Consider the following 27,272-nt stretch of genomic DNA (forward strand, 5'->3'; position numbering starts at 1 on the left):
ATTGGACAATTCTGATGATATATAAAAAACTTATTTTTGATGTGTCAGGGGCTTATGTTAAAAATATATACGTCATGTTCCGGATATTTCTTGAGATCAAGCGTCGTTGGTAATAAACAGCGAAATTACGTTGCATTAAAAAGATATAAAACTGCTATCATTTCAGTCGTAGCATAGAAAACAGCATGTACTTACATGCATATACATATATGTATACATACACACATACATACACTCTTGCAATCATACTATACATATATATACATCTCACCTAAAAGTAGTAGAGACATTATTAAACTTGTAATTAACTATGAACAATTTTATGTAAAAAAACAACTTCATACTTTCTATTTACGACTTATAAGCCCATTTCACCTCACTCGATCGAGTGCTGACTAAAAATTAAAGGTTCTTGTTTAGCGAAGTTACAGAATCATAGATATACAGGGAACATATTGAATAACGTGAGTGTTGAACTTCGAGCCACAAACAACGAAATCGCGAGGAATCGACTTGAAAAGACTTCCAATTTATTAGAAAGTACGATACTTTTTACATTTTTCCTACAATATAGTCACCTACTTAAAACTTGAATTGTTAATTATAATAAATTTTATTTGTACAATCTAATATGAATCACTCAGAAGTTAAATCGATCAACTCTATTTTCGATATATTACTTCATTTTAGTACTTACTATTAATGCTTACATTTTCAGGAACAAAATGATTTATCTTGATAGTCAGTTGATTTAGCTTCTCTGTGACTCTTAAGTACATTCTTGAAACATACAACATGGTTGAAATACCCAATTTTTCTGAAATACTATGATGATAAAGTATACTTGCCGTGTACATTTATCGTTCACTCTAGACAATAAACATTAAATAAAGAGTGTAGGGGTGCAGTGTATGGAAGTGAAGAGTCGCCATAGTCTCTCAGGGAGCAGTGTTTGAAGGATAAGCGAAAATGGCGGGGGGTTCAGTGGGAACAAATACATTTGCCCCACCTTTTGGAACAAACTCCCTACTCCTCCTGAAACGTTAGCACACGTCGCGCTTCGCTATCGCTAGGAATCACGGACAAATCAAACATGGCGATTCAGTCGCTATTTGCAGTGATGGTGTACGATTCATAAAACGAGAGTAGGAGGTATCGGTGGGTCAAATAGTGCTTTTAAACGGTAATGAGTGCTAGTACCACTGCAAATCACCGAATTCTGGTTAATATTACAAATATGGAGAATCATGATGTCAAAACTGTAATGGAGAAAGTGTCGGGCGGCATTGATAAAGTACATGACGTGAAGGGCGTACAAGCAGAGCCGACGCCTGCGGCGTCATCGTTGCCTGTTACGGAACAAGTGTCGCTCTCTACTGGCGAAAATGCCAACAGAAATGACTATATCAATAAGAAAACCGTAAGATACTTTCTTTCGAACGTTTTAAAACATGCACCATTTGAAAATTTAAATATTTCGAATAAATTATTAATTTTAGTTTTTCAGATTTATTTTTATAATGAAATTCAATTAAGGCTGATCGTATTAAATAATCTTAATATTCTTAATATAGTACACTTGCATGTATATAGTATAATGTAGCATAATATATAATAAGATAATTAAAAAATTGAATATTAGAGAGTAATGTAATTATTTTTATGTTTTAGTATCACAAGTTATTAGTAAAAAATTCTGGAAAATTTGAAAGTGGTAGTGGTAGTGGGGATCAGGAAGGAGGTCAATATGAAGATGGAATTGATATTGCAACGAAAAAAAGAAAAACTCGTAGAGGTAAACCTAAGCATAGAAAATTAAAACCATATTCTAAACAACAGTTGTCATATCAACAACAGCTGCGATATAGATCTAGAGGTCGATTGGCAAAAACTGGTAGACAACCTCCAGCACCATATAATACCACACAGTTTCTTATGGATGATCACAGTGATCTTCCAGATCTTGACCAAAAGCTTTCAGAAGCTGCATCTTCAGAACTACCTGCTACATTTCAAAAACCATCAGCCCCTACTCGTACGCGAGATTCTAGTTTCAGTGTTGACTCTGATGAAGATTATTTTTATTCGTCTCCAGAAGACGAAGAAGAATTTTTAACAAAGGAATTCTCAACTGCGTATGAAGACCTTCATGCTGAAAGATTAAGCACATTAAGTAAATCAGAACTGATACAGGAATATCTTCAATTAGAAGCAAAAGTAGATTTATTGACAAAACGGTTACGTGGTAAAAATTTTCATCAAACAGAACAACGAGACTTGGAAAGCAACAGTAGTAGTACAGATTCAGAATCAGCAAAAAAATTAAAAATCTGTCAGCAACGGATCGATGATTTAATGCAACAGAATGAACAGTTAAAACGGGAAAATGAATCATTGAGAGCTAAGAGGCATAGCAGTCCAGTTTCGAGTGTTGATAGCGAAAGCGACAGTGATAGTACAAGTAATGGGAATAGGAGCAGATGTAGTTGTCTCCTTCCAAATTCTAGCTCTTCTTCGGAACTTATGGGATATGTTTCTAGAAGTAAAAGTAGTCAAAGAAAAGATAGTTCTGTGTCTAGTACTGATAGTAAAAGTGATACTTGTGATAGTAGCTCAAGTGACAATTCTAAGGCATCTATGACTCCAGTTAATCTGTCAAATGGTCATGTAAACGTTCAAAAAATTGATGGTCTCCCTACATAAATTATAAAGAGCTGTTTTTACGTACGAAAGTCTATTCAATGTTTTAAGAGTTAACGTACAAGTCATATTAAACATGTCATTGGATCTGCATATTTCCTTTGATCCTACCAATTTAGGAAACAAGACTGGTTTAAATGCAATACAATTGCACTTATGCAGTAAAAAATCCTCTTCCTGATACTAGATATGTAACCTTAGATTATCCTTGAATGTGTCCTTACAACTTACTTCCCATGTTTCTTTTAAGACTGTTTTGTGTAAACTTGAATATGTGTAATGAAGTAGGAAATACATACCTAATCTTACGGAAGAGTAAAATTTATATCTGTGCAGACTAGATTGTTATGTGCTTGATAAAATTTGCAGAAGAGTTGTATATTTGTGATGTATTCTCTACAATGGTATTTTATCTTCATTTAGTACTAATTACGATGCACTTGAATTATCTACTAACCCTATCATTTAATAATTTTCAATGAACTGCCATTTGCTGGTACAAATTATAAATTTGGGGTTCACAGATCATTAACTAATAAATTATAGAACTAGATTTAATCAAAGACGTAAATTAATGTTACAAATAATGTGATATTGTACAATTGCATAAATTTAAGGTATCAAGGTAGATATTAGTTTATGGTCTGAATATATTTAAAATATATATTAAAAATATATATTAAAAATATTTTGCACTTCAAGTTTTTAATAAATTTGAAAATTTCTTTTTTTTATTATAATTATTCTCCTGAAACTTAACTCAAAGAAATGAAATGAATGAGCTTCATCTAAAATGATTTTCAATAATATGAATTCAGTGATTATGGGATAGTTTTATTATGGTAGAATATAATTCACCATAAAAGTTGAATAAATACATTGTTATTATCGTAAGATATATTGTAAAATGTATTGTAATAATTGATTTCTTTTATTTGTTAGAACAATGGTATATGAAATATTATATAAAAAAATATCTTCGAAGAGTGAATTTAAATAATAGAAAATTTTTAACATTTGATTGACAATTTTTTGTAATTGAATATAGCATACATACTTTCACATCTTTTTTATGAATATGTTTTCAATTAAGCTATATACATATATGTATATGTATGTATGTATAATTTGCCTAATTAATAATGGAAGAAGTAACCTACTGAAAGGATTTTTAAACACGACCTTGTGTTTATTGTGAACCAGGCTTAATACACTGTGAAACGTTGCTAACTTCGTGGCGCGTGAAATTGAAAAGCACGCAAGGCCAGTGTTTGGTTTGGTCATATCTTATGGTTGAAGTATTAACAAGTTTCCAAAAGTTGCTGTTGGACAAAATATTATGAAAGCGATGTCTCATCATTATGTGGTAACGGCACACAAGCCTACAGCTGTCACTGCATGTGTGACAGGTAAGTAGGAATAGATGTGCAACAAAATTTTCTGCTTACGTAGATAAACAATTATTTTCTTTTTACGTATGAAGGTAATTTTACTTCGCCTACGGATTTGAATCTCATCTTAGCAAAAAATGTCCGATTAGAAATATATCTTGTTACTCCAGAGGGGTTAAGACCACTGAAAGAAGTTGGAATTTATGGGAAAATTGCAGTCGTTAAGTTTTTTAGGCCGCCGGTAAGGTTATACTAGTATCTTTGTTTTATAACTTTCATAAAATATCCTATTTGTTATTTGTGTTTTCTATGCTAATATTTAATACAATCAATTCATTGTATTTCACGTATTTTACCGAATACGTATTTGTAATAGTTTTATTGAGAGTAATATAACCTTGTACGTGTACAAAGAATTAATTATCTTTGATTCATGCATGGGTTCATTGATGCATAAAAGTACATATATGTATTGATACATTAGCATGAATTTTAAGTCACAATAAAATGATTTAATATATAATTAATGAATTATAACATATTTCTGCAGCATGAGAAAAAAGATCTATTGTTTCTTTTAACTACACGTTACAATGCTATGATTTTGGAATGTATTGGAGAAGGAGAAAATATAGAAATTATAACAAAAGCACATGGAAATGTAGCAGATCGTATTGGAAAGGCTTCTGAAACAGGAATCAAAGCTGTGATTGATCCTAAAGCACGTGTAATTGGTTTAAGATTATATGATGGTCTTTTTAAAATTATACCTCTTGACAAAGACAATCCAGAATTAAAAGCATCATCAATACGTATGGAAGAACATCAAGTACAAGATGTGAATTTTCTTCATGGATGTGCTAATCCCACTTTAATTCTAATTCACCAAGATATTAATGGAAGACATGTCAAAACACATGAAATTTCTTTAAGAGACAAAGAATTTGTTAAAGTACCTTGGAGACAAGACAATGTAGAACGTGAAGCTATGATAGTCATTCCTGTACCTTCACCTATTTGTGGTGCAATAATAATAGGCCAAGAAAGTATATTGTACCATGATGGGAACACGTATGTTGCAGTTGTACCTCCAATTATAAAACAGAGTACTATTACATGCTATGCTAAAGTTGATAATCAAGGACTTCGATATTTGTTAGGAGATATGGCTGGACATTTGTTTATGTTATTTGTGGAACAAGAAAAGAAACCAGATGGTACACAAGTAGTGAAAGATCTTAAGGTTGAACTTCTAGGAGAAATTAGCATACCTGAATGTATTACATATTTAGATAATGGAGTAATATTTGTTGGTAGTAGATTGGGTGATTCACAATTAGTTAAATTAATTACAAAAGCAGATGAAAATGGTTCGTATTGTGTTCCAATGGAAACTTTTACTAATTTGGCACCCATAGTTGACATGGCAGTAGTTGATCTTGAAAGACAGGGACAAGGACAAATGGTTACATGTTCTGGAGCTTTTAAGGAAGGTTCTCTTAGAATTATTAGAAATGGAATAGGTATTGAAGAACATGCAAGCATAGATTTACCAGGTATTAAAGGTATGTGGGCATTAAAAGTTGGTGGTGGTAACTTTGACAACACCTTGGTCTTATCTTTTGTTGGACAAACCAGAATTTTGACTTTAAATGGAGAAGAAGTTGAAGAAACAGATATTCCAGGCTTTGTTGCCGATGAACAAACCTTTCATACTGGTAATGTTACAAATGATTTATTTATTCAGATAACACCAACATCTGCCAGATTAATTTCACATGAAACTAAAACAGTTGTTTCTGAATGGGAACCAGAGAATAAAAGAACTATTAGTGTAGTTGCTTGCAATGGCACACAGGTACTTTGTGCTACTGGAAATGATTTATTTTATATGGAAATTTCATGTGGACAAATTGTACCAAAAGGATTTGCTACTTTACAATATGAAGTTGCTTGTTTAGATATATCTCCATTGGATGGTCATACAGAAGCAAAAATTGCAGCAGTAGGTTTATGGACACATATTTCTGTTCGTATCTTAACTTTACCTGCCTTGGAAGAAATTAACAAAGAATTACTCGGTGGTGAAATTATACCTAGATCTATTTTAATGACATGTTTCGAAGGTAATACATATTTGCTTTGTGCTCTTGGAGATGGTAGCATGTATTACTTTACTTTACATAAACAAAATGGTATACTTTCTGACAAAAAGAAAGTTACCTTAGGTACGCAACCGACGGTCTTAAGAACTTTTAGATCATTATTCACCACTAATGTTTTCGCATGTTCCGATAGGCCTACTGTAATTTATTCATCAAATCACAAACTAGTATTCAGCAACGTTAACCTAAAGGAAGTAAATCATATGTGTTCTCTAAATGCAGAATCATATCCGGATAGTTTAGCATTAGCAACCGATAGTACAGTGACAATCGGAACAATCGATGAAATTCAAAAATTACATATTCGGACTGTCCCTCTCGGGGAATCACCGAGACGAATTGCTTATCAGGAAAGTTCTCAAACATTTGGAGTAATAACGATGCGTGTTGATATCCAGGATAGTAGCGGTGTTAGTATTGTAAGACATTCTGCATCTACACAAGCAGCTTCAACATCTAGCAGCAGTCACATTGCATCTTACAATAAACCTACAGGACATACAGCTAGTGACATTTGCCAAGAAATTGAAGTACATAATCTACTCATTATTGATCAACATACTTTCGAAGTTTTACATGCACATATGTTAATGCCTACTGAATATGCGCTATCATTGATATCAACGAAATTAGGTGAAGATCCTACTTCCTATTATATAGTTGGAACTGCACTTGTTCATCCAGATGAAACTGAACCGAAGATGGGTAGAATACTTTTATATCACTGGAGTGATGGAAAACTTACGCAAGTAGCAGAAAAAGAGATCAAAGGATCATGTTATTCTTTAACTGAATTCAATGGAAAACTTCTTGCTAGTATCAACAGCACTGTTCGTTTATTTGAATGGACAGCAGAGAAGGAACTCAGATTAGAATGCAGCCACTTTAATAATATCATTGCCCTTTACTTGAAAACAAAAGGAGATTTCATTTTAGTTGGAGATCTTATGAGATCTCTCACTTTGTTGCAATATAAAACAATGGAAGGTTGCTTTGAAGAAATAGCAAGAGATTATAATCCAAATTGGATGACTGCTATTGAAATTTTAGATGATGATACTTTCTTAGGTGCTGAAAATTGCTTTAATCTATTTGTTTGTCAGAAAGATAGGTGAGACATTAATTTTTAAAATTAATTTAAATAAAAAGATAAATTTGTATCGAATGTAAATGTTTATATTTATTAATATTATGTGATAATAAGTTAAAATCTATTTTAGTGCGGCTACTTCAGAAGATGAAAGACAACAAATGCAGGAAGTTGGACAATTTCATTTAGGTGATATGGTTAACGTCTTCCGACATGGATCTTTAGTGATGCAAAATTTAGGTGAATCAAGTACACCTACACAAGGTTGTGTATTGTTTGGAACTGTTAGTGGAGCGATTGGTTTAGTCACACAAATTCCATTCACGTTTTATGAATTCTTAAGAAATCTTGAAGAAAGACTAACAGGTGTAATAAAAAGCGTCGGTAAAATAGAACACAATTTTTGGAGAAGTTTTAACACCGAATTAAAAATCGAGCAGTGTGAAGGTTTTATAGATGGAGATTTAATTGAAAGTTTTCTTGATTTGAGTCCTAATAAAATGGCAGACGTTGCGAGTGGTCTAATGGTAAATAAAATTGTTCCTTGAATTATATATATAATTTATTGTACTTTTAACTCATTTTCTCCTTTATAGATCGACGATCCTAGTGGCATGAAAAAAGAAGCAACAGTGGATGATCTTGTAAAAATAGTAGAAGATCTCACAAGAATACATTAGATGTAGTTCTTTGGCTGATTTGTATAGTTTATTATATTTTGAAAAGCTCACAGATAGATTGATAAGAAAAATCTTAAATGTTTGGGTAACAAATTAAAAAATTTATATACAATTATCTATTTATCATTAATAGTACAAGAAAGTAGGAAAATACATTTTTCTTCTTTTCCATTCTTGTGAAGATGCTTTGTTATGTACATCTGTACTCTTGTACTTTAATTTTTTAATAACAGTTTACTTCAAATATTTATATATGCATATGTGAAAACTGGTCAGAAAGTTTTTGAACTTATTTTAAGGATTTGTTAATCATACAAATTGACAAAACCGCGCTTCAATTACTGTTTCGTCAGTATGTGCACCTATTTCGATATTTTAATAATTGTGATATCGAAGATAACGTATTTCTTACAATAATTAATAACATTTATTTAAATAGTACTTATTTTAAATGAATTTAAAAACTTGTTGATCGACTGCGACAATTATCTTTTGTTTTTAAATGTCTTAAAATGTTAAAGACTATTTAAGTTAATAATCAGTTACATTGACGTCAAGTTATAAAAATGTCATATGCTCAATTAATGAACTTCACTTTTGATAATACTTCCACTTTTGAGCGTAATAAATTGTAAAACTTGACAAAGACTTGCTAATGATTTATATTACAATTATATCGGTGTTAATTGCTGAAAAGTTATGTAGAATCCTTATATCTTTGTAACATTGAGTGTAAATAATAAAAAAATATTCACTTTCTGATAAAATTTTTTCATAATATATATATATTAAATTTACTTGCTTGCATTTATTGCAGATTTTAAAGTGATTGGATCAAACAACCAGTTTCTTAATTCTTCGATACCTTGACCTGTCATTCCACTAGTTTCAAATATAGATAATTCTTGCGTAGCTTCCTTTTGTAGACGTGAATAATGAAGTATAAGTAAGGCTTCGTTGCGCATTTGACGATAAGAAAGGTCCATTTTGTTCAATGTTAATGCGATTTTTATATTTCGCAGTCTAGGATCGAGTAATAATGAGTAAAGTAATACTCCCGCCGCGCTTATTTGGCAAAGATTGCTTGTATCTATTACATAAATAAGCTTCCGTGTCTAAAAAGCAGGATAATAACTTAGAAAATTATCGAAGATTTATTTAAAATTTTCAACCTATATATTTTTATTGTTCATAATCCTTTCGAAAAAACGATTTACCTTTTCAAAGTAATGTTTCCATATTGGTGCCATACTACCACCTATTTCTTTAATAATCATGTCAAATTCTCCGGTACTATTTTTTATTGTAAAAAGATTTATGCCATTCGTAGAAACAGTATGTGTCGCATTATCTATTTCATCTCCTTGTAACCGTTTCATTAAAAATGTTTTACCCGATTTAACAGGACCAAGACAAAGACACATCTTTTACACTATTATACTTATTGAAGGAACATTGAACTTGTTGTGCATTTGTAAATTGATCATGAAACATGAAATTCATATGTACAGAAATGTATTGATTTAACAAACGTGTTTCTATAGAGAATAGATTATTTGTTATATTAGTATCAATTGATTATTCCATTATAAAAATTTGGAATAACATTTGTGAAATGAAAATTAATATTAATAAATATGTTATAAATTTTATTCCTTAAGTCGATATAATTAGTAAAATTTTAACAAACAATATATGAGATTTGGGTATTTCAGTACACGTTTCATAACTTTCGCATAATTTAATATACAAAATTTTAAAATTGTGTACATTACTACCGCTAGTTTACATAAAAAATTTACTCTCAAAAACAAATGTAACGAACTTTGCCAAAAATACGAGAACAATGTTTTATTGTTACATGCAACAAATACTAGATACATAATAAATTAGTAAAGTACAACGTAGTACGTCCAGTGATGTGCATGTAAATGATTATTTTTATAAGTACAATGCGAAATGAACGAAATAATATATGTTAAAGATAAACCAAAGTTGTATAGAACTTGTTTGCACATTATGCTTCTTTAAAAAGATTTTGCAATTCATGTAATATAGACGGGTTTTTTTCTTCTTTAACATATACATTTCATTATAATCACATTCTAACATTCTTTGTTAATAACATCGGTAGAAACACATCTTTCTTTTACTAGTTACTTCATAATAATATAAGATAAAAGGTGTAAAATAATTACGAATTACGGAACAATGCCTAAAAAATAACGTAACAATTGACAAAGAAAGATATAAGTTCAACGAAACAAATTATTGCAACGATTCTTATTCGGAAAGATATGCATTCCATCGATGCGATGAAACTCACGTTTCTTATTGATTTAATTTAAATAAATGTTTCCATACAAGTTGGCTTTACACACCTCAATCTTTTGCATTAATCAAGCAAATTACGAAATGCTGTCAGGCCACCTACAAATTTAATATAAAACAATAAATATAATTATTATTAGCATTTACACTTATTGTGTTACTGTTTTATAGGTATATATTCACATAACACTTTAATATATATATATCCAATATATGTCCAAATACAAAAGAAAAAGTAACAAGTGCAAAGGTTCAAAAACTTTGAACGATAAAGGGTGCACTCCTTTGTAATCATGTTTATGTTTCTTGTATCATTATTATAGAATGTGAAAAAAAGCATTTCACACACATGTTACGCACAAGGCACAGGAGGCTTACCCCTACTAGCGCGAGTTTACAAAATGGAATAAAGAACAAGAATTTACCACGTTTTTCAAATGTACTGACTTTGTCGCAATATTAATAATTTATCTAATTTTTTGTACAAACATATTTATATATATTACTTATGTGCATTTTCTCGCAAATAAAATGTATATATGTATATATATTACAAAGTAACTCCTCTGAGTCTGTACAATGATTTCATAGGCAGATTGTACTCCAAATTTAATAATCTTTTTCCTCGGAGCACGATTAGACTAGGATCTGTCAGTTCAAGCTTGATTCACTTTCTATAGTAAAGATCGTACTTGTCGTGGCATTTGCCATGACTGCAAACGTTTATCTTTGCTACCAGCTATGATCTAAAAAAATAAATGTTTGAATATTACATTTAATGTAATATTCTAATAGCATTTTAATAGAATATTTTAGATACCTTATTGTCTATGACTTCCATACTTAATAACATATTACCAGGTCCAGGTATACTGCACACAAGTTGATGATCCTAGAGTTTGTCTAAAGATTAATACAATTTCTTTCATAGTTAACATTAGTTTTGAAGTTCATACTAACCTTTGTATTAAATACATAAATATTTCCATCATAACAACCGGCAAACAATAGTTGTTTGTACAGACGCATGCATACAATTCCTACACCAGCATCATACTGCATTGTTTGTTCGCCATTCTATAAAATAAAGGAATGCAAAGAATGAATTTTACATGATGATGCTGTATTACAATGATAACATGGAAGATTATACAGTAGAACCTCGATTATCCGGGCATTCATTATTCAAGCATTCTATCATCGGAATATTCTACTATCGGTACATTTTGTACTATGTGTGTATGTAATCCATGCAGTATTTATTTCCTTCTATCAAATTTATCGGAAATAACTTTTCAATTCGAACAAACTCTTCACAGCATTTTAGTATGGTATTTACATTCAAAGCCTCACGGCAACAGTGTTGTCAGAACGGAAATGAGTAATATTGTCAGTTGAAACAAAATATAAAATCATGAAAAAGTTGAGAAATGGCGCGAATGCAATAAACTTAACACAAGAATATCTATGGTGGAAAATCTACGGTCATTGGTATAAAAAATAAAGAGTGAGCAATAGAAAATCATTTACAGGATATTGACTTATCGAATGCTAGCACTTCCCAAACAAGTTGAAAACTGGCAAAAAATAATGATTTCGACACGATTCGTTACTAGTGGTTTCTACAATGTAGACATAAAGAAATACCTATATCAGTGCCGATTATATGCGAGGAAGTTTGGCAGTTTAATGAAAAATTAAATGGAAATCCTAATTTTCACCAAAGTTTAAATTACGTCACAGTATTCACCAAATGAGCATTAGTGTAGAAAAACTTTTTCGTGGGCTTGCAACGCTGCATAGCATACCAGAATGCGAAGATCGTAACAGAACTGATGTAATAGATTGGCTTGAATTTGATAAGAAATATAATATTGGCACACAAGTATATACCAATGAAAATCTTCAAAGTGTTAATAACAAAACTCTGGATCAAGAAGTGGACGAATGAACGGATGACTACAATGAAGATGTGCCTTCTCATTTTTTATTCTTAAGCAATTGTAGCTCTCGAAAAAGTGCTTGAATGGTTCGAAACATGAAACGAAAGCAGCTAGAAGAAATCACTCGCATTAAAATATACATGACCTAGAGGCAAGATATGGGATCCGAAAGATTTTATATAGCGTTTAATTGTTTGTTTGTATCATTTGGTTTAAAATATATGAAGTCTCCTTATTAAGTCCTATAATCGAGATTGTATTGTACCTATATATATTATTTTTACAAACCGTAAAATCAAAGACAAGTATAGATGTGCTACTTGTACCACAATAAATCAAATGATTATTACGCATCAAACTATACACAGTGTGACTTTTTTGACCACAAATTGTGCGAAGAAATAGGCCATTTTGAGCATCTCGTATCGTTATCGGTTGACTACGTGATGCTACGATAAGAACTCTTCGTGGACCCTCGTTAGTTGCTTTTAAAGCTAATACAGACTTATCTGAGAACTGTATGCTGTTTCCTTTAATAGTACCTGACTGAAATATTCATACATTTTTTGTTACAAAAATGATATTCATACATATTCGATAAAAACAATTTTATACATAACATTTTTCAACGAACCTTTATATGATAGCGTGATACATGCCCTGACTTAGTACCAATAAAAATTATTCCCCATGCTTCATCCATACATTGTATGGGGCTACCTATATCCGCTGTATCTCTTACTTGCACTCCAGTCTAATGAAATTTATTTATAATAAATAATAATATGTAGCAAAAGGAGTTAACAACATGTATGTATTATGCTAAATTGATAAACTTGTTACTGTTACCATTATGTTGTAACATCGTAAGGTTCCATCCAATGAACCAGAGAACATCCATTCTTTGTTAATATCTGTGCTAGTTGTATTGTATACATATAAACAAGTTACTGCTGCTTGATGACCTTTGTAGATGTTTAATATTCCATTAGATGCTTGATTGTACCTGTATATTCTGCCATCTTCACTTGCGGCTAGGAATGAATTCTCAAAAACCTAGAAAAAATACTTTCCTATTATTAAGTTGTAAAATTTAATCTAACTTGTAGAATTCTGATAAAAGTTATTTATAGTGGTAACAGTTTCATGATTATAGATAAAAAGAGAAATAACAAATAACTGCATTATAATATAGAAATAACACTAACATAAGTAAGAGGAAAATAACAAGTGGAAATTTGAAAACTAGACATTTTTACAGATTGTATTAACACTATTTCCCTGTATTTTTATATTTGTATATATCATATGCCAATAGAACACTTTATATGACAAAATAAATATTTTATGAAAAATAAAATATAATAGCAAAAAAGTATAATGGTTCTATACAAATTAGGACTATAATACAATTTCTTTGTTTCAAAGAATATTTGGATCTACTATGTTATAAAAAAGAAGAGAAAGTATCACAGAGTTTGATACCAAAAAATAAAAATACTTATGCATTACTTTAATACATACTTTCATGTCATTATTTCTTCCGTTTCTTTACCTTAATATCTAAAATAGGACCTTTATGAACCGTATATTGCGTCCTCGGTAGTTCTTTATCGTCATTTATATCTATTGCAGTCAATGTTGATCCAGACTTGCTGTGTTGTTGATTCTTAGTAACTATCGTTTTTTCTCCCACAATCTCAATATCTGGTTTATCACAATTCTGTATAATGTCTACAGTAATAGGTTCCTTCGCTAAAACTGGCATAACTTCGATATTGCGGTCTGCACATTCTTCATCATTTACAGGTGAATCCATATTTGCAGATCTTGGTATTTTCTTAATTTTAATGGAACTTATTTGATCATTAACAAGTCGTGTTGTATCGTCGAATTTTTTAATCAATTTTAAAGCCTGACTTCGTGGTAATTCACTCAATGATGTTGTCTTGCATACAGTAGGCAAATCTTTGGTTGATGTTGATTCCGCAAGACTTACGGAAGAATCCATTTGAGTAGAGTTAGGATAGATGTATGTGTTAATTTTGGATATTTCATACTTTTGTAATACGTCTAAGCTTACATTAGGATTCAAAATCGTATGTCTACAATCTACTATCCGTACTACGCAATTCATCATTTCGGACATTGTATGTTTTTTGTGTCTTTTAATTCCTTTTAAAGATTCATTACTTGAATTCAATTCATGTGCCACAACTTCAATTTCTGGAAGAATAGGCGTGCGTCGCTTTCTGTTCATTATTGGCTTTTGAATATTACGATTTCTTCTAGAATTTATTGATATAGTTTCGACTTCTTCACATGGTGATGTACTTGGAAACTGCATCCTGAAATTCTTTTCCTCCTGCTCAGTATTTGGGACGGTTACATCAATCTCTAATTTTATACGTTTCACACATTCTTCGGCATATCTCGAGCTTCGTCGAACAGCAGTCTTGCTGCTTCCTCTCTTATGCTTAAACGATTTCTTACTTAATACTTCATCGCTTTTTAACGCTTCTGTATTCTCAGTAAAAGAAGAAACAGATGCGCAATTCTGATTATTATTTTCTTCGCATGCAGTCTTATCAAATCGCTCAATATCTTTTCTTTTGTGTGATTCTTTATGTTCTTTAAGACTTACAAAGCGTTCATTTTGAGGTATACAATCGAATTCTTCAACAGTATTGTCAACATTATTATCTTCATCGTGCAAAACTACGGAATCTTGCATATTTGCTTCGTTTACGTTTTCTAGTTTAAAACCAAATTTATCCTTTGATGTAGTTTCATCCATAATAGCAATATTTTTATCATTGTTAGATTCAGTTGATGCATCATAATTATTTCGAGTATCTTCAGATGTTCTTACAAATTGACTGTTAGTAGGTTCCTGTGTTGCAATATTCTCGTCAGTATTATTTAGTTTGTTTTGCAAAGTAGACTCCATAGTTTCCATATTAGTTTTTCTTTCAGCTTTTTCCGAATATTCCAAGACGTTCGAGATATTCTGCCCATCGCGAATATTATTTGAATTTGATTCCGTAAGACACGAATCTGAATCTTTTATTGACGTCGACCGATTGATTTTCACATTATCATTTTCTACAGCTTGCTGTACCAAGGATTTTACTAAATTTGCTTCGATATTCATAGATGTATCATCTGTACATGTTTCGGATAAATTCATTACAATTTTTGATGACACACTGATTTCCAAATCTTGTTGAAAGTATTCATTATTTAAAAATTCTTGCGATTTACTAGATAACATTTGTAAATCATCTTTCTTCGAAACATTATTCCTTTCATTTTTATTGTCAGAAATGTTAACATCGATCAATGGTTCGATGCAAACTTCTTTAATATTCCTTAGTGAGGAATTTATAATCTGTTTCTCCTTATTATCTCTAAATTCAGAGTTTACCTCTGGGTTTGGTATAGCAGATATGACACCTTCAGAGCAATTAGTTAATCGCTTTTCTGATGACTCTACATAAAGATCTTGTGTTCTGTTTTCTGCTACTGCGTTTATCACTTCAACTACGTTTTTCCACAGTTGCGGATCATCACCTGTTTGTTGTTTAGTTTGCTGTTCGAAAGAATCCAATAATTGTTTCTTTTGATGCAATTTTTTAGCATATAGAGCTGACAGTGGCAACTCCTCCTCGTCAGGAGTCAAAGTATTCACAATCTGTAACAAATTCTCTAATTTTCTCTTTTTCTTTCTTCGCGCTTCGGCTCTTATTCTTCGCATTTTCGCAATTTCTTTCTTATACGTTTCCTCTAACAAAGCAAGGCCAGTGTTTGATTTCTTTTGATCATCTGTGCTTGGATTCTGAAGAAGAGAATCCCAAGTACTATCATCCGAATATATCAATGACCTTTCTGGTGTTTTGTTCTCCATTGGTTTTTCTACTAAATCTACGTCATTACTTGTCTTATTTGAAGTTTCATGTTTTTCTTTGCAATCTTTTGTTAAATAATTTTCTTTGTTAAGCTCTGGTACTTTTATTTCAATAGTGCCTTCATTAAGTATTTGAGGTTCCACAGATTCAATGTTTTCTGTCTCTTGAGATTTACTTATATCTTTATTGATATCTTCTTGGAATATAGTTTCATTCACTGAAACCTGTTCAGAATTTTGTTCTATTGTTGTTCGTTTTGTATTGATTTTTTTAAGTGTTACTTTTATTGCGTTATTAACTTGTTTCTTCTCTGTAACTGTACTTTGTGTGTCCTTGGTGCATACATTCTGACTGTCTGATTTATTTTCCGATCTTTTAACCGATCTTTCAACCGATCTTTCAGAGCTTTGTCTCTTTCTTTTTTTAGATGATTTAGTATCTTCGGCATGATATGCGATCTCTTCATCATCGGAACCACAAGTAGAAGTACAGCTTCCCCTTTTCTCTGCATGATGATCGTGTTTATACAATGTCTTAGATTTATTTGGCTGTATCGGACTGTCTTTTGTAGGTAAACTTCCTATAGATGTGTTGGCACATTGATTTGCTACGGGATTAGGTTCGATATTCTGAAGTAATTGTGTCATTAACGCGGATGGAGTTCGAGGTCTAATTACTGGCGTTTCAACTTCTCTGTCTTCGTGTGTCACGTCATTTTGTTGTAAATTATTGTCGTTTGGTAAGGTATTGCTTGTTAACATTTGATAGAGGGTCATCTTTTCTGTCATTAATTTATGGATTTCAACATCGATTGCGATCATCCTAGCCATGACAGCTTCTTTCATGGTTGGATGTTTAATTTTTGCAGTATCTGATGTCAATGCTCCCTTCACTATCTTCTTTGAAATAGTAGGCTTCCGTTTCTTATATCTCCTTTTCGATTTATCGATTATGTTATTTAAAGTCTTATTCTTGTCTTTTTGATTCAACTTATTCGAAATTCGTGCCTCGTATTCTTCATTATAATTGATAGATAAATTTCTATCAATGGACGTGCTTATTTCACAAGGAACTGATATTTGCTTATCTAGCAAATTATTATCCACTTGCTGTTGTTCCCTCAGTTCTAGAAATTCTTCATTTGCTTCAGGCATTGATGCAGTATTCCGAAAGTTCTCTATGGACTTTCTCCTGGCAGTTTTTATTGGAACATTTAAATTTTGTGAGCTTTCACTTTCAAGGGGTGTAACTACTGGTTCGGTTGCGCAAGAAGATTGAACATTATGCAGTAAATTATCCTCTGATACATCGGTACAATGTTCATTCCTTTCTTCGATTCTTATTTCTGTAATCGATGATGGTTCGATCGTTGCACATTTTTGAGAAATATTTTCAGATGCTGCATTAATAATATTTTGTGGATATTCTACTGAAATTTCTGAATTAATTGAATTAATAGGTTTAGTAGTTTTTAATATTTTTGAATTTGCTTCTAAATTTTCGTTTGATGGAGGTATAGGAAAAAATAGATTTGTAGTATTTACAGTCTTCTCTGCAGCCGCAAATAACTCTGATGGAAAAACAGCAGTAGTTTTTTCAGACGACGTAGATTTCTCATTTTCACGCGTAGATGTTACATTAGTTTGATTTAGTTTCCCATCGTGATTGTTCTTATCAAAAACTTCTGACAACTCGTTAAAAGCTATTGAGTTAAAACTTGATGATTTAATATCACTCGGCAAATTCTCTTGTTCCTGCAATGATTTAGTCGTAAAAATATCTGCATCTCGCGCAATACAATCTTCAAGATCTAAGTCAAGAGAACTCAATTTCTTGATCGATTTTTCATCTGTATCGTCTATATATTCGTCTAAAACAATAAATGACTGGCTATCTTCGTCAAGTGCATCATGATGATTGTCTATGTTAGCTAGAAATAAAAATTTCGGTTGAGCAGAAAGATCGTAAGTTTGATCATTTTCCGTTGTTATATCTTCATCCTTAATTTCCAACGTCGTATCATCAATCTTGATATTATCTTTCACATTTAAGCTATGATCTACCGTTTTTTCTGTAATATTTTGTTGCTCGTTTGCTAAATTAGAAATTGAGAATATTTCGTTTTCTTCGTCCATTTTCTTAGAAGAATCTTCGTCACCATCTTTCTCTTCCTCTTTCGATACTATAATGGGTTTATCATTGAAACATGTTTGTAAGCATTGATTGGAATCTTTGTATTCATTTATTGTGTTTTCTTCGATATTTGCATTGTTCATCTTTGTATGATATAATAGAGTTACTTGACAAATATCATTATCGATGGTATCCGCGAGAAAACCCTTAAACGGACTACTCCGACTATCTGGAGATTTCACTTCGTTTTTACCACGTACTTTACTATAACCGTATAAAGTTTTTAATTTTTGACTTAACCGAGATATAGTCCTATCCTGCTCTTCTACATCATTCGTTTCTGCATTTATATCATCGTTTTTAACAATAGCTTCCGAATGGATTCTCGTATCCAAAGTAGAATTACCAGCGGCTTTGGAATCTTGCAAATGTTCAATATTAATTGTATGACTGTATTTTTCAATATCAACATCGATTTGTTTGCTTAACGAATGGGATTCTTCGCCAATGTAGTTCGAAACAAGAGGTGGTGTACTTGTCATACATTTTTCAGTGCGAATTGGTTGAACATGACCAACAGACGTTGAGCTTACTGATGACATGTCGTTACATATATCCTTTTCTTTGTTCAAGCTTACTGCGGACATAGATTCAGCGAACATACTCACTTCATTGACTTTAGTTGTATGTTCTCCTATTTCTTTATTTGATTCACTATCTTTTTTTACATTTTCCGAGCTTATTAAGTTTTGGTCCTGGGTTCTCGCCATTTCTTCATTTAAAACCTGCTGGTTCGAAATAATTATTTCATTATCTTGTAGTGCAACGTTTTCATTAATGCTTACTGCTTCTTTGTTACTATCAGTGAGCACTTGGTTGTTTTGTCTTACCACGGAATGAGTATTAACTTCTTTCTGTAGAGTTTTGCTATCAATTATCACTTCTGCGTTTCCCGAGCACGTTTCAACAGTTTGAAGTTTAGATAAATTTTCATGAATATTATGACTGCTTGTTTTTTCAACTTCACTTTGATCGGTGGCATGTGAACTTACAACCGGTACTTTTTTATTGCCATCAGGCGTCTTTTTATGAGAATGTTTTTCTACAGGGTTTTCTTCTATCGATTTAGATTCATTCAGCTTCGAACTCTTTTTCTTTTTTTCACACGATTTCTTAGCTTTCTCTTTCTTCAATTTCAATTCTTTACTTCCCTCTGATCGAATATTTTTAAACTTAGAGGAGTCAACATCTGAAATTGGTTTCTTTGGCTTTTTCTCTGATTCTAGTTTTAATTTCTTTCTATTCGGAAATTCGTCGAGTTCTTGCTTGTCAATTTCTTTCGACAAGGATTTGTTATCATTTTTGCATTCCATACGTTTTACAGAATCTTTAAAAATGTTTGAATCATCGATGCATCGAGTTTCATTCTTCTCGTTGAAGTTTTTCGGTTGTATAGAAATCACGGCTTCTTTAGTTTCTTGCGCGACATCCATGGTCTGATGCTCTTCTTCCAAATTATTCTTCTCTCTGGCCTCTACTTTATCAGAATCCTCCGAAGTGGGCGTACTCGTTGATCTTACCGTAGTTAACCGTGGATCCGCTAGTTGTGCTTTATTTGTATGAATTTCAGTTTTTATTTCGCTTATTGCTTCTAATGATTCCACGTTAGATTTATCAGTAGGTAGAGAATGGTGAGATTCTCGAATCAACGAAGCAGAATTTGCAGGAGCCTCTTTTAACGCGCCTAGTTCCTTCAAACGTCTCTGCAACGCGCGCTCTTTATATGCTTTTATGTCTATTTTTTTATAACCGCCACTCTTGTTTTCCACCGAGTAACTAGTTGTACATGCTTTTTCATCAACAGACTGATTATTCGTACTAGTATCAAGAACAATATTTAAACTACTATGGGTTGCAAATGACATTATATGCGTTGTGTTGTTATCACTGATAGCTTCACTGTGCGATTGAATAGACGGAGATGATTCTTCAGTAAGTAAAGGTATATTAGTTTGATGTAAAGAGATATTCATAGATAACATTCCGTCTATTCGTTCGTTATTACTCGTCGTCGCTATTTCGTAATCTCTATTCATTTCCAGAGGATCTTTCGTCTTTTCGTTATCTACATTCACTGTATTATTCTTTGTAAATTCCGTTACTTTCTCCATAATTTGCCTCTGTTCCGCATTATTGGATTCTGGCATTTGTTTGAGTTGTGCTTTAGTTTTCGGTTGCGTCACTACAGAAACAATCGTGGGTTTGTTCTTAGGTTGCGACGATACGGTCTCACAAGTAACAGGAAGTACAGTGCAGTCTTCCTCTGTTTGTAAACTTTGCAATTTACTAAGCGACTCAGTTGACCGATTAACCGAAATATTATTAATTGTGTCATTTAATGAAGCATTCTCCTCGAACGAACTCATCGATTCCTCTTTGACGATTACTTCTTTCTTGATCTCATCCTCTGTCAGTGCCCGAAACCCTTCGGTTTGTTCGGTAGATTTTGACGAACCCGAATAAGAATTCCTTTTCCTCTTTTTTCTCTTCTCTTTCTTTCGTTTCTCTTTCTTGTCTTTTTTCCTTTTTTCACGTTTGCGAGATTTTCTTTCCTTATGTTTACTCTTTTCTTTCCATTCCTTTTCTATCTCAGCGACTACTTCATCTCTGATGGTTTCATTGAGCGATTTTTGCTTTGCGATCTTTTCCTTTTCTTTTATTACTTTCAACAATTTTGTCACATTGGGAGAAACAGTTTCCTCGTCACTGTCGCTGAAATTACTTGAACTGGTCTCGCTACTACTTGCCGATATTTCTGCTGTTTGTAGTTCTTTTATCTCGCTAGGATCGCTAATACACCTATCTAAATTATGCACAGAAACTTCGCGGGTTAAAGGACTTATGCTTAAATGTCTCATTGGTGAATCTGAGGAGCAGTATCTCGGAGCGCGATTATTTCTCTCATCTTTGCTTAAATTTTCTGCACTGTTAGAGGTATTTTTTCGCACAATAGTTGAAGCTACCAAAGTGTTAGTTAGTCCATACTTCGCTTCCCATTCTTCTTTCGTTAAATTCCTAAATGTATCCGGATCCTCTCGTTCCTTTCTCTTCCATCTTTCATACCTTTCGTGGTTAGACACGTGACGCGTGTTGCGATCTTCGGAATTGGATTTACGCGCTCTTAAATGATCTATATCCGCGTTACTTTTACCTAACTGTTTGACTCGCGCGATCCCAGCTGAAAAAATATCATCGAGATCAGCTACTGTTTTGTTAGGAATCTGTGAGAAAGTGTTATACTCAGAAGCTTCTGTTATTGTTTGAACCAATGAAGCACCTGAACCTGTATCAATGCTCTTCTCCGGTTCCACAGGCAAACTCGTGTTTGATAAACTCTTCGTTCTCTCTGTTACTTGAAACAATATATCATCCAAGTCAGCTTCGTTAAATAGTGGTTGCTGTTGTTTCTTATGCGTATTCTCGATTTCGCGATCATTTGATAGTGATCGATGCGACGAATTTGTATCCTGTTGTAAAATATTAACATTCGATTCTGTGTTCAAGGAATAGTGAATAGATTCTTCTTTACTATATATAGATTTATCTTCTGCATGTTCTTCGTCTTGAGGATCTTGATACTCAGTAGATGGGATTTTTAGACTCTCCTCCCTTACATCCTCACACGAATGTACTCCCAGATTTTCGTTCTGATTTATAATTTTAATCTCTTCGATATCTGCGTTTTGACTTTCGGATAATTCAGTATCAAACGGTATATCAAGTTGTAAAACTTCGCTCAAATGATGAATAAATTCTGTAGGTAAATCCGTAATACCGACAACAGCGCTTGGATCTAACATAGCGTTCAATTGATTCATAAATTCTATTCTATCGTATTCTTTCATTTTCTCGTCTTCCATGTTTCTTAGTTCTAAAGAAAGAGACGACTTTCTTTCTTTCACCAGATGTTCCATTGCAATATCAAACTTACGAAGACTCGAATTATTGACCATATTGCAAATATCGTTTTTACTCATTTTCAGGAAACGACTGATCACTCTTTTCTTCCATAATGCCTCTGGGGTAAAAACCTTTTTCTTTTCAGATTCTTTTTTTGATTTTTGATTCTTTTGAATATCTATGTCACTAGATGTTAGTGTTGTATTCGAAGAATGCGCATGTAATTTTTCCAAATCTCCGTAATTTTTATAACGATAACATGTATAATTTGATTTTTCATGTATAGGGATGACTTGTGGATCAGCATTTTTGTTAATTTTCGCCTCTTTTTGTTTATTTTTATTTTGATTCGTGTTATTGTTACTTTCAGAAGAATGCTTCCTAGAGTGAGCCCTCTCTTTATTTGAATTTTGAATTGCACTTTGTTGCGAGATTTCTCTGTTTTCAGGAATATTTATAACAGTCCTATGCCACTCTTCCGGTTTATGTATTTTCTTTGTTTTGGAGTTTAAGTTGAACACCACCTTGGGTCTTATTTGATCACTTGCCAATAATGCATTTTCGGTATTTTTACTCTGATTTTGTACACTTTGTCCCTCATCTATTGCCTTTATATCCTCTTGTTTCTCACAAATTAGTTCTGGCCCACAGACTATATTTTGTCTACTTTTCTTATTCCTATTTTTTTTTTGTTTTCTTGTATTACTTGTATTTCCTTTCTCTACTGACAAAGAACGATGTGTACTTTCGATTGGTATTGGAATTTTGGATGATGTCAATGGTAATTCAGAAACTGTAGGTTTATCTTTATCGTTTGTTTCTTCTGTCAAGTTCATTATTTGCTTTGCAAATTCCATTGCTTCTTGCATATCTTCTAACCCATCATCCATGTTTATGCTTTGATTAGGATTGGAATTTCCTCCCACTGAAGGTTCTTTTGGTGGTGGTAGAAGACCTTCAGTGACATTCATAGGAGGTAGAGGCAATGGAAATTCCCTTATTATTTCTTGTCCGCTACTTGTTTGTGATATAACAGATGAAAAATTCATCCGTACATTAGAAATAAAAGGTTGACGCGATGGTATGTTTATAAGAGGCAATTGTGCAAAATTTGGTACAATGGGACCAGTGTTAAAATCTGATGCTGGTGATGTGTCCATTAAATTCATTGGCACTGTAGTTGACCTAGATGCATCTAAAGGTACAAATAGATTAGAACGTTCTTGAGATGAGAGTCGCGGATCGAAAATTGGTGGAGGTTGGAGGGTTTCCTCCCTTTTATGAATTTTTGGCGGTGGGTGTTGAGGATTAAATTCAGGTATTTTTTCATTATTTGTTACTGAGACGTTTGAAATTCTCGGAGGTGGTCCCCTGAGATCAAAGGTAGGCGATTGTTGTATAACTTTTAAATTAATCTGACAAGTACTTGGTGTTTGACCTTTCAAATCTAAAGAGGGCATAGACTGTACACTTTCTTGTTTATTAGACGGTTCAGTACCTGATTTTGATCTTATATTTGGTGGTGGTTCACTTGGATCAAAAGCGGGAGGCAAATCATTAGAAGAAAATAGCGCTATTGAATTGTGCTGACAGTCATGGTTTAAAACAGGTACATTATGCGTAAATGGTGGTGGTGCTCGTGGATCAAATCCAACTGGAACTAAATCAGTTGCTTTAAATGATTTAACATGTCTTGGTGGAGGTATTCGATTACCATGAAATGGTAATCTCTGTGATCCTCTAAAAAATGAATTTTTTCCATTCTGTTGGAAAACCCAATGGCCTCTAGGCCCCCCAATCCTTGGAGTTAACCTAGGAGGTATATTAAAGACCTTTGATTGAAAAACAGGTGGATTATTTAATTTCTTATCATCATTTAATTTATTTGCTTCATAATTTGAATATGTTGAAGATGTAGAATCACAGATGCTGTTTGAATGAATTTCTTCATTAGGTGGTAGAAAATTAAGTGATCTCTTTCGAGAACAATCAGATACATTTTCCAAATTTTGATGAATTACCTCTTGGGATACATTTCTTTGTAAATTATTTTGGATTTGATTATCTTCAAGCAGCTTTGTTTCTGTGTGATTATTATGTTGTATATTGATGTTAGTATCCTGTGTGTTATCTCTATTTGGATCTTGTATATCTACTTGCACAGTGTTTTGATTTTGTGGACTATCTATCTTTAACTCATTTTGATCGTCTGTAGTTGATACTGATATAGAACTTGTTTCTACATCATTAACATCTAAAGCTCTTTCTGGCAGTGAAATATTTACTGAATCTGTCGGTAATAAATTTTTTATATTCTCATCTAAATTCAAAGTTAATAACTTTTCATTAACATTATTTGAGTTTGAAGATATCAAACTTTCTGTAATATTGTTACCTTGCAATTGTAAGTTTTCTATGTTGCATTTAAAATCAGACAATTCGTTATGTATTTGTTCATGGCATTTATCATCTTCCAGTAACATATTTGACTGTTTGAAGTCATCTTTGTCATATGAATCCAAGATGATTAGGGATTCTTCTTCATCTATAATTGTAATTTCATTATTTGTACTTATATTATCTGTAGACTTCTTCTCAAAACTAATTGAAATCTCATTATTAGATTCACTATCTACATTGCCAAATTTTAAATTATTACAATCAATCCTGCCTATATCTCTAAGGTCAGTGAATGTCAGGTTAAGTTCAGGTGGTTCGTGTCTAAGCTCAGGGATAATTTTATTTCGAGTATTTTTTTCTTCAGAACCATTATTTGGTAATATAGGCAAATCATCTTCCCAAAAATTTGTAATTTCTTGTTCTGTTATAGAGGATAATTTTTTCTTTAATTTGTCAGCTGTTTCTGCAATCTTTTGCTGACGTTCTTCTTCAGAACCAAGCAAGGGAGTTTGTGGTACTGATACAGGCTTATCTTCAATTAATTCTTCTTGGGGTAATAATGCTGTATGTATAGGATTTCTTATAAAGCCCATATGAAATTGAGATGATGTTGGTCTACCAGGCCCAGAAAATCTTACTATTCCACGACCACCTATTGTTCTACCCCTGCTATTTGGTCGATATTGTAAATTTCCTCTATATTGCAAATGAAAATTTTTATTCTGCTGCCATGGTGCAAAATTTGGACGTTCTATCCATTTCTCAGGACCAGGTAACCTATGTGGTGGTCGTGGATGATTAAAACTAGGATGTGGAAATCTGGGAACATTAAAGCCATTGGCTGGACCATTTGTACGAGCTCCTCGTGGTCCAAAGCTTCTTCCACGATATCCACTGCTGCTCATCACACTGTTAATTATGACACTTTAATTATCACAGTGCATTTGAGTCTACAGTTCTGTTCACTGTCATACGACCCTTAAAATGCACTAAACCTATTATATTAATGTTTATATGCTGCATAGTTTATTTAATTAGGGTCTTCTTATTTTGGAAAATGAAATACTTTTAAGAAATCTGTACATTTAAAGTAATGTTCATTCTAATGCTCCATCAAGTTATTAACACAAACTTTAAAATATTACAACCTATTACCATACATAATAAATTAAAGCTCTGTGCAAAATATACAGAAAGGACTATCCTTCTTTTATTCCTCAATCTTCTTTTCACTCCTCACGTCTTTACGACTGATATTAAATCCTTACGATTTTTAATTGCAACAGTGTGTGTGTGTGTGCGTGCGCGCGTATGTCACAATTAGTATACACTCATTATCCTCGGATTATTGTAAGAAAAATATAGAATCCCCGCAACGTTAGCGAAACAATAATAAAACGACGTGTACTTATTATTCAAATATAATCGCCATGTTGCACAATCAGTTTCACTAATCTCGATAAACAATACGTATACTTCGCTGTCAGATAGCTACATTAAACTTAACTACTTTTAGAAAATGTCAACTTCTTTATGTGATAGTCAATGTTCAAGCACTATCGCGTGTCGTGCGATTATAGCAAATATGTTTCGATACACAATCACTACGTATTCTATTCATTTAATTACATCTTCACTGTTCATGTTTAAAAACGTAAATTCAGTCACGAACTGACTAACATTTCAGATTGTTCACATTCGTTGTCAGCTTTAACATAGCAATGCTCTTCACAAAGTCGACTTTTTATATTGTCGACTATATTGTTCGTAAATTTTAATGTAAAACATATTTCACATAATATTTAATATGCGAAACCATAGAGATATAAAGATAGAATGCGTGAACAAGTTGAAAAAGCGATATAGGAATACGAAGAAAACGTTGTGTAGAGATTCATATAGTAAATATTCTAATATTAGTAAATATAATATAATATAGTCAATATAGATATTCATATAGTAAATATGTAGTGTAATACCGACCAACGAGCCTCGTTAGTGTATAAAACATACCTGAATAGACAAGAATAGAGGAGGCCTCTGTGCAGCCTTCTCTTTCTATTCCTATATCGCATACGATTTACCAATATGACTCGCATACGACTAGCATCTTTATATACCTATGTGTGAAACAATTCTTTCCTTATAGCGTATATGACTAGCTTATATGACTGATATGAGTTTATTTAGCAACGAAGATTTTGACATTATGAAATATAATTAACTTTCTCAATATATTTTATGTGGAAATTGTCTATTTAGTAATTGCGATTACTTGTTTTATCTTTCATTAGATAGTGCCCAACCGTTTGTATAAAAAAAGAGCGATGTATTCGTTAATAATCGTTAATGCAGAGATTACTAATCGTTAATGGAAAAACACTATTGTTACAACATTAAGGTTTTAGTATTTTAATTTTAATTATTTGCATTTTATTATAATTACAGTATATTTATTTTCAATACAGTAAATATTTGCTTTCATGATTTGTCTAAGTACAGTTAGTTAGTTAGTTTATTGTATTTTTTGGAACCCAATTGTGGCAAATTTCAGAACGCACATTTGTCGTA

General features: G+C 32.3%; 4 protein-coding genes across 8 annotated transcripts; 2 read left to right on the forward strand and 2 right to left on the reverse strand.

The window, feature by feature from the left end:
• The first annotated feature begins 1,041 nt into the window (after positions 1-1,041).
• On the forward strand, positions 1,042-2,737 carry LOC117156277 (Hexamethylene bisacetamide inducible). The gene is made up of 2 exons (XM_033333151.2): positions 1,042-1,420; positions 1,672-2,737. Exons 1-2 carry the CDS (start codon positions 1,187-1,189, stop codon positions 2,701-2,703), a joined length of 1,266 nt encoding a protein of 421 aa, XP_033189042.1. The 5' UTR covers positions 1,042-1,186; the 3' UTR covers positions 2,704-2,737.
• Positions 2,738-3,795: 1,058 nt separating this feature from the next.
• Positions 3,796-10,383, forward strand: pic (DNA damage-binding protein pic). The gene is made up of 5 exons (XM_033333147.2): positions 3,796-4,109; positions 4,184-4,332; positions 4,642-7,367; positions 7,477-7,873; positions 7,943-10,383. The coding sequence occupies exons 1-5, from the start codon at positions 4,040-4,042 to the stop codon at positions 8,024-8,026; spliced, it is 3,426 nt and encodes a 1,141-aa protein (XP_033189038.1). The 5' UTR covers positions 3,796-4,039; the 3' UTR covers positions 8,027-10,383.
• LOC117156279 (ADP-ribosylation factor-like protein 16) lies at positions 8,512-9,450 on the reverse strand. 2 transcript variants are annotated; one of them, XM_076624055.1, is made up of 3 exons: positions 9,244-9,450; positions 8,829-9,141; positions 8,512-8,715 (listed from the first exon to the last, which is right to left on the reverse strand). In XM_076624055.1, the coding sequence occupies exons 1-3, from the start codon at positions 9,448-9,450 to the stop codon at positions 8,687-8,689; spliced, it is 549 nt and encodes a 182-aa protein (XP_076480170.1). In that variant the 3' UTR covers positions 8,512-8,686. The 2 variants fall into 2 exon arrangements, with proteins under 2 accessions (XP_076480170.1, XP_033189045.1); XM_033333154.2 differs by having other exon boundaries at positions 8,825-9,141.
• Positions 9,655-26,542, reverse strand: LOC117156272 (uncharacterized). 4 transcript variants are annotated; one of them, XR_013060002.1, is made up of 8 exons: positions 13,856-26,512; positions 13,150-13,356; positions 12,935-13,054; positions 12,589-12,846; positions 11,318-11,434; positions 11,178-11,249; positions 10,912-11,103; positions 9,655-10,456 (listed from the first exon to the last, which is right to left on the reverse strand). XR_013060002.1 is itself a non-coding variant. In XM_033333145.2 (8 exons), exons 1-8 carry the CDS (start codon positions 25,604-25,606, stop codon positions 11,032-11,034), a joined length of 12,492 nt encoding a protein of 4,163 aa, XP_033189036.2. In that variant the 5' UTR covers positions 25,607-26,511; the 3' UTR covers positions 9,655-11,031. The 4 variants fall into 4 exon arrangements, 3 of the variants coding, with proteins under 3 accessions (XP_033189036.2, XP_033189034.2, XP_033189037.2); XM_033333145.2 differs by having other exon boundaries at positions 9,655-11,103; positions 13,856-24,591; positions 24,697-26,511; XM_033333143.2 differs by having other exon boundaries at positions 9,655-11,103.
• Between the last annotated feature and the right edge of the window lie 730 nt (positions 26,543-27,272).

This window comes from Bombus vancouverensis, chromosome 14 (assembly GCF_051014615.1).
Source record: "Bombus vancouverensis nearcticus chromosome 14, iyBomVanc1_principal, whole genome shotgun sequence".
Lineage (NCBI taxonomy): Eukaryota > Metazoa > Arthropoda > Insecta > Hymenoptera > Apidae > Bombus > Bombus vancouverensis.

Excerpts from the sequence above, each read along its gene's own strand:
- LOC117156277 (XM_033333151.2), top strand. The coding sequence starts at position 1,187 with ATGAGTGCTAGTACCACTGCAAATCACCGAATTCTGGTTAATATTACA. Across the intron at positions 1,421-1,671 it reads ACTATATCAATAAGAAAACC|TATCACAAGTTATTAGTAAA; the intron begins GTAAGATACTTT and ends TTTATGTTTTAG.
- pic (XM_033333147.2), top strand. The coding sequence starts at position 4,040 with ATGAAAGCGATGTCTCATCATTATGTGGTAACGGCACACAAGCCTACA. Across the intron at positions 4,333-4,641 it reads TTAAGTTTTTTAGGCCGCCG|CATGAGAAAAAAGATCTATT; the intron begins GTAAGGTTATAC and ends ATATTTCTGCAG. Across the intron at positions 7,368-7,476 it reads TTTGTTTGTCAGAAAGATAG|TGCGGCTACTTCAGAAGATG; the intron begins GTGAGACATTAA and ends AATCTATTTTAG.
- LOC117156279 (XM_076624055.1), bottom strand. The coding sequence starts at position 9,450 with ATGTGTCTTTGTCTTGGTCCTGTTAAATCGGGTAAAACATTTTTAATG. Across the intron at positions 9,142-9,243 it reads GGAAACATTACTTTGAAAAG|ACACGGAAGCTTATTTATGT; the intron begins GTAAATCGTTTT and ends CCTGCTTTTTAG. Across the intron at positions 8,716-8,828 it reads AAAATCTGCAATAAATGCAA|CAATTAACACCGATATAATT; the intron begins GCAAGTAAATTT and ends ATAACTTTTCAG.
- LOC117156272 (XM_033333143.2), bottom strand. The coding sequence starts at position 25,606 with ATGAGCAGCAGTGGATATCGTGGAAGAAGCTTTGGACCACGAGGAGCT. Across the intron at positions 11,435-12,588 it reads TACTTGTCTTTGATTTTACG|AATGGCGAACAAACAATGCA; the intron begins GTTTGTAAAAAT and ends TTTATTTTATAG. Across the intron at positions 11,250-11,317 it reads TTTATGTATTTAATACAAAG|GATCATCAACTTGTGTGCAG; the intron begins GTTAGTATGAAC and ends GACAAACTCTAG.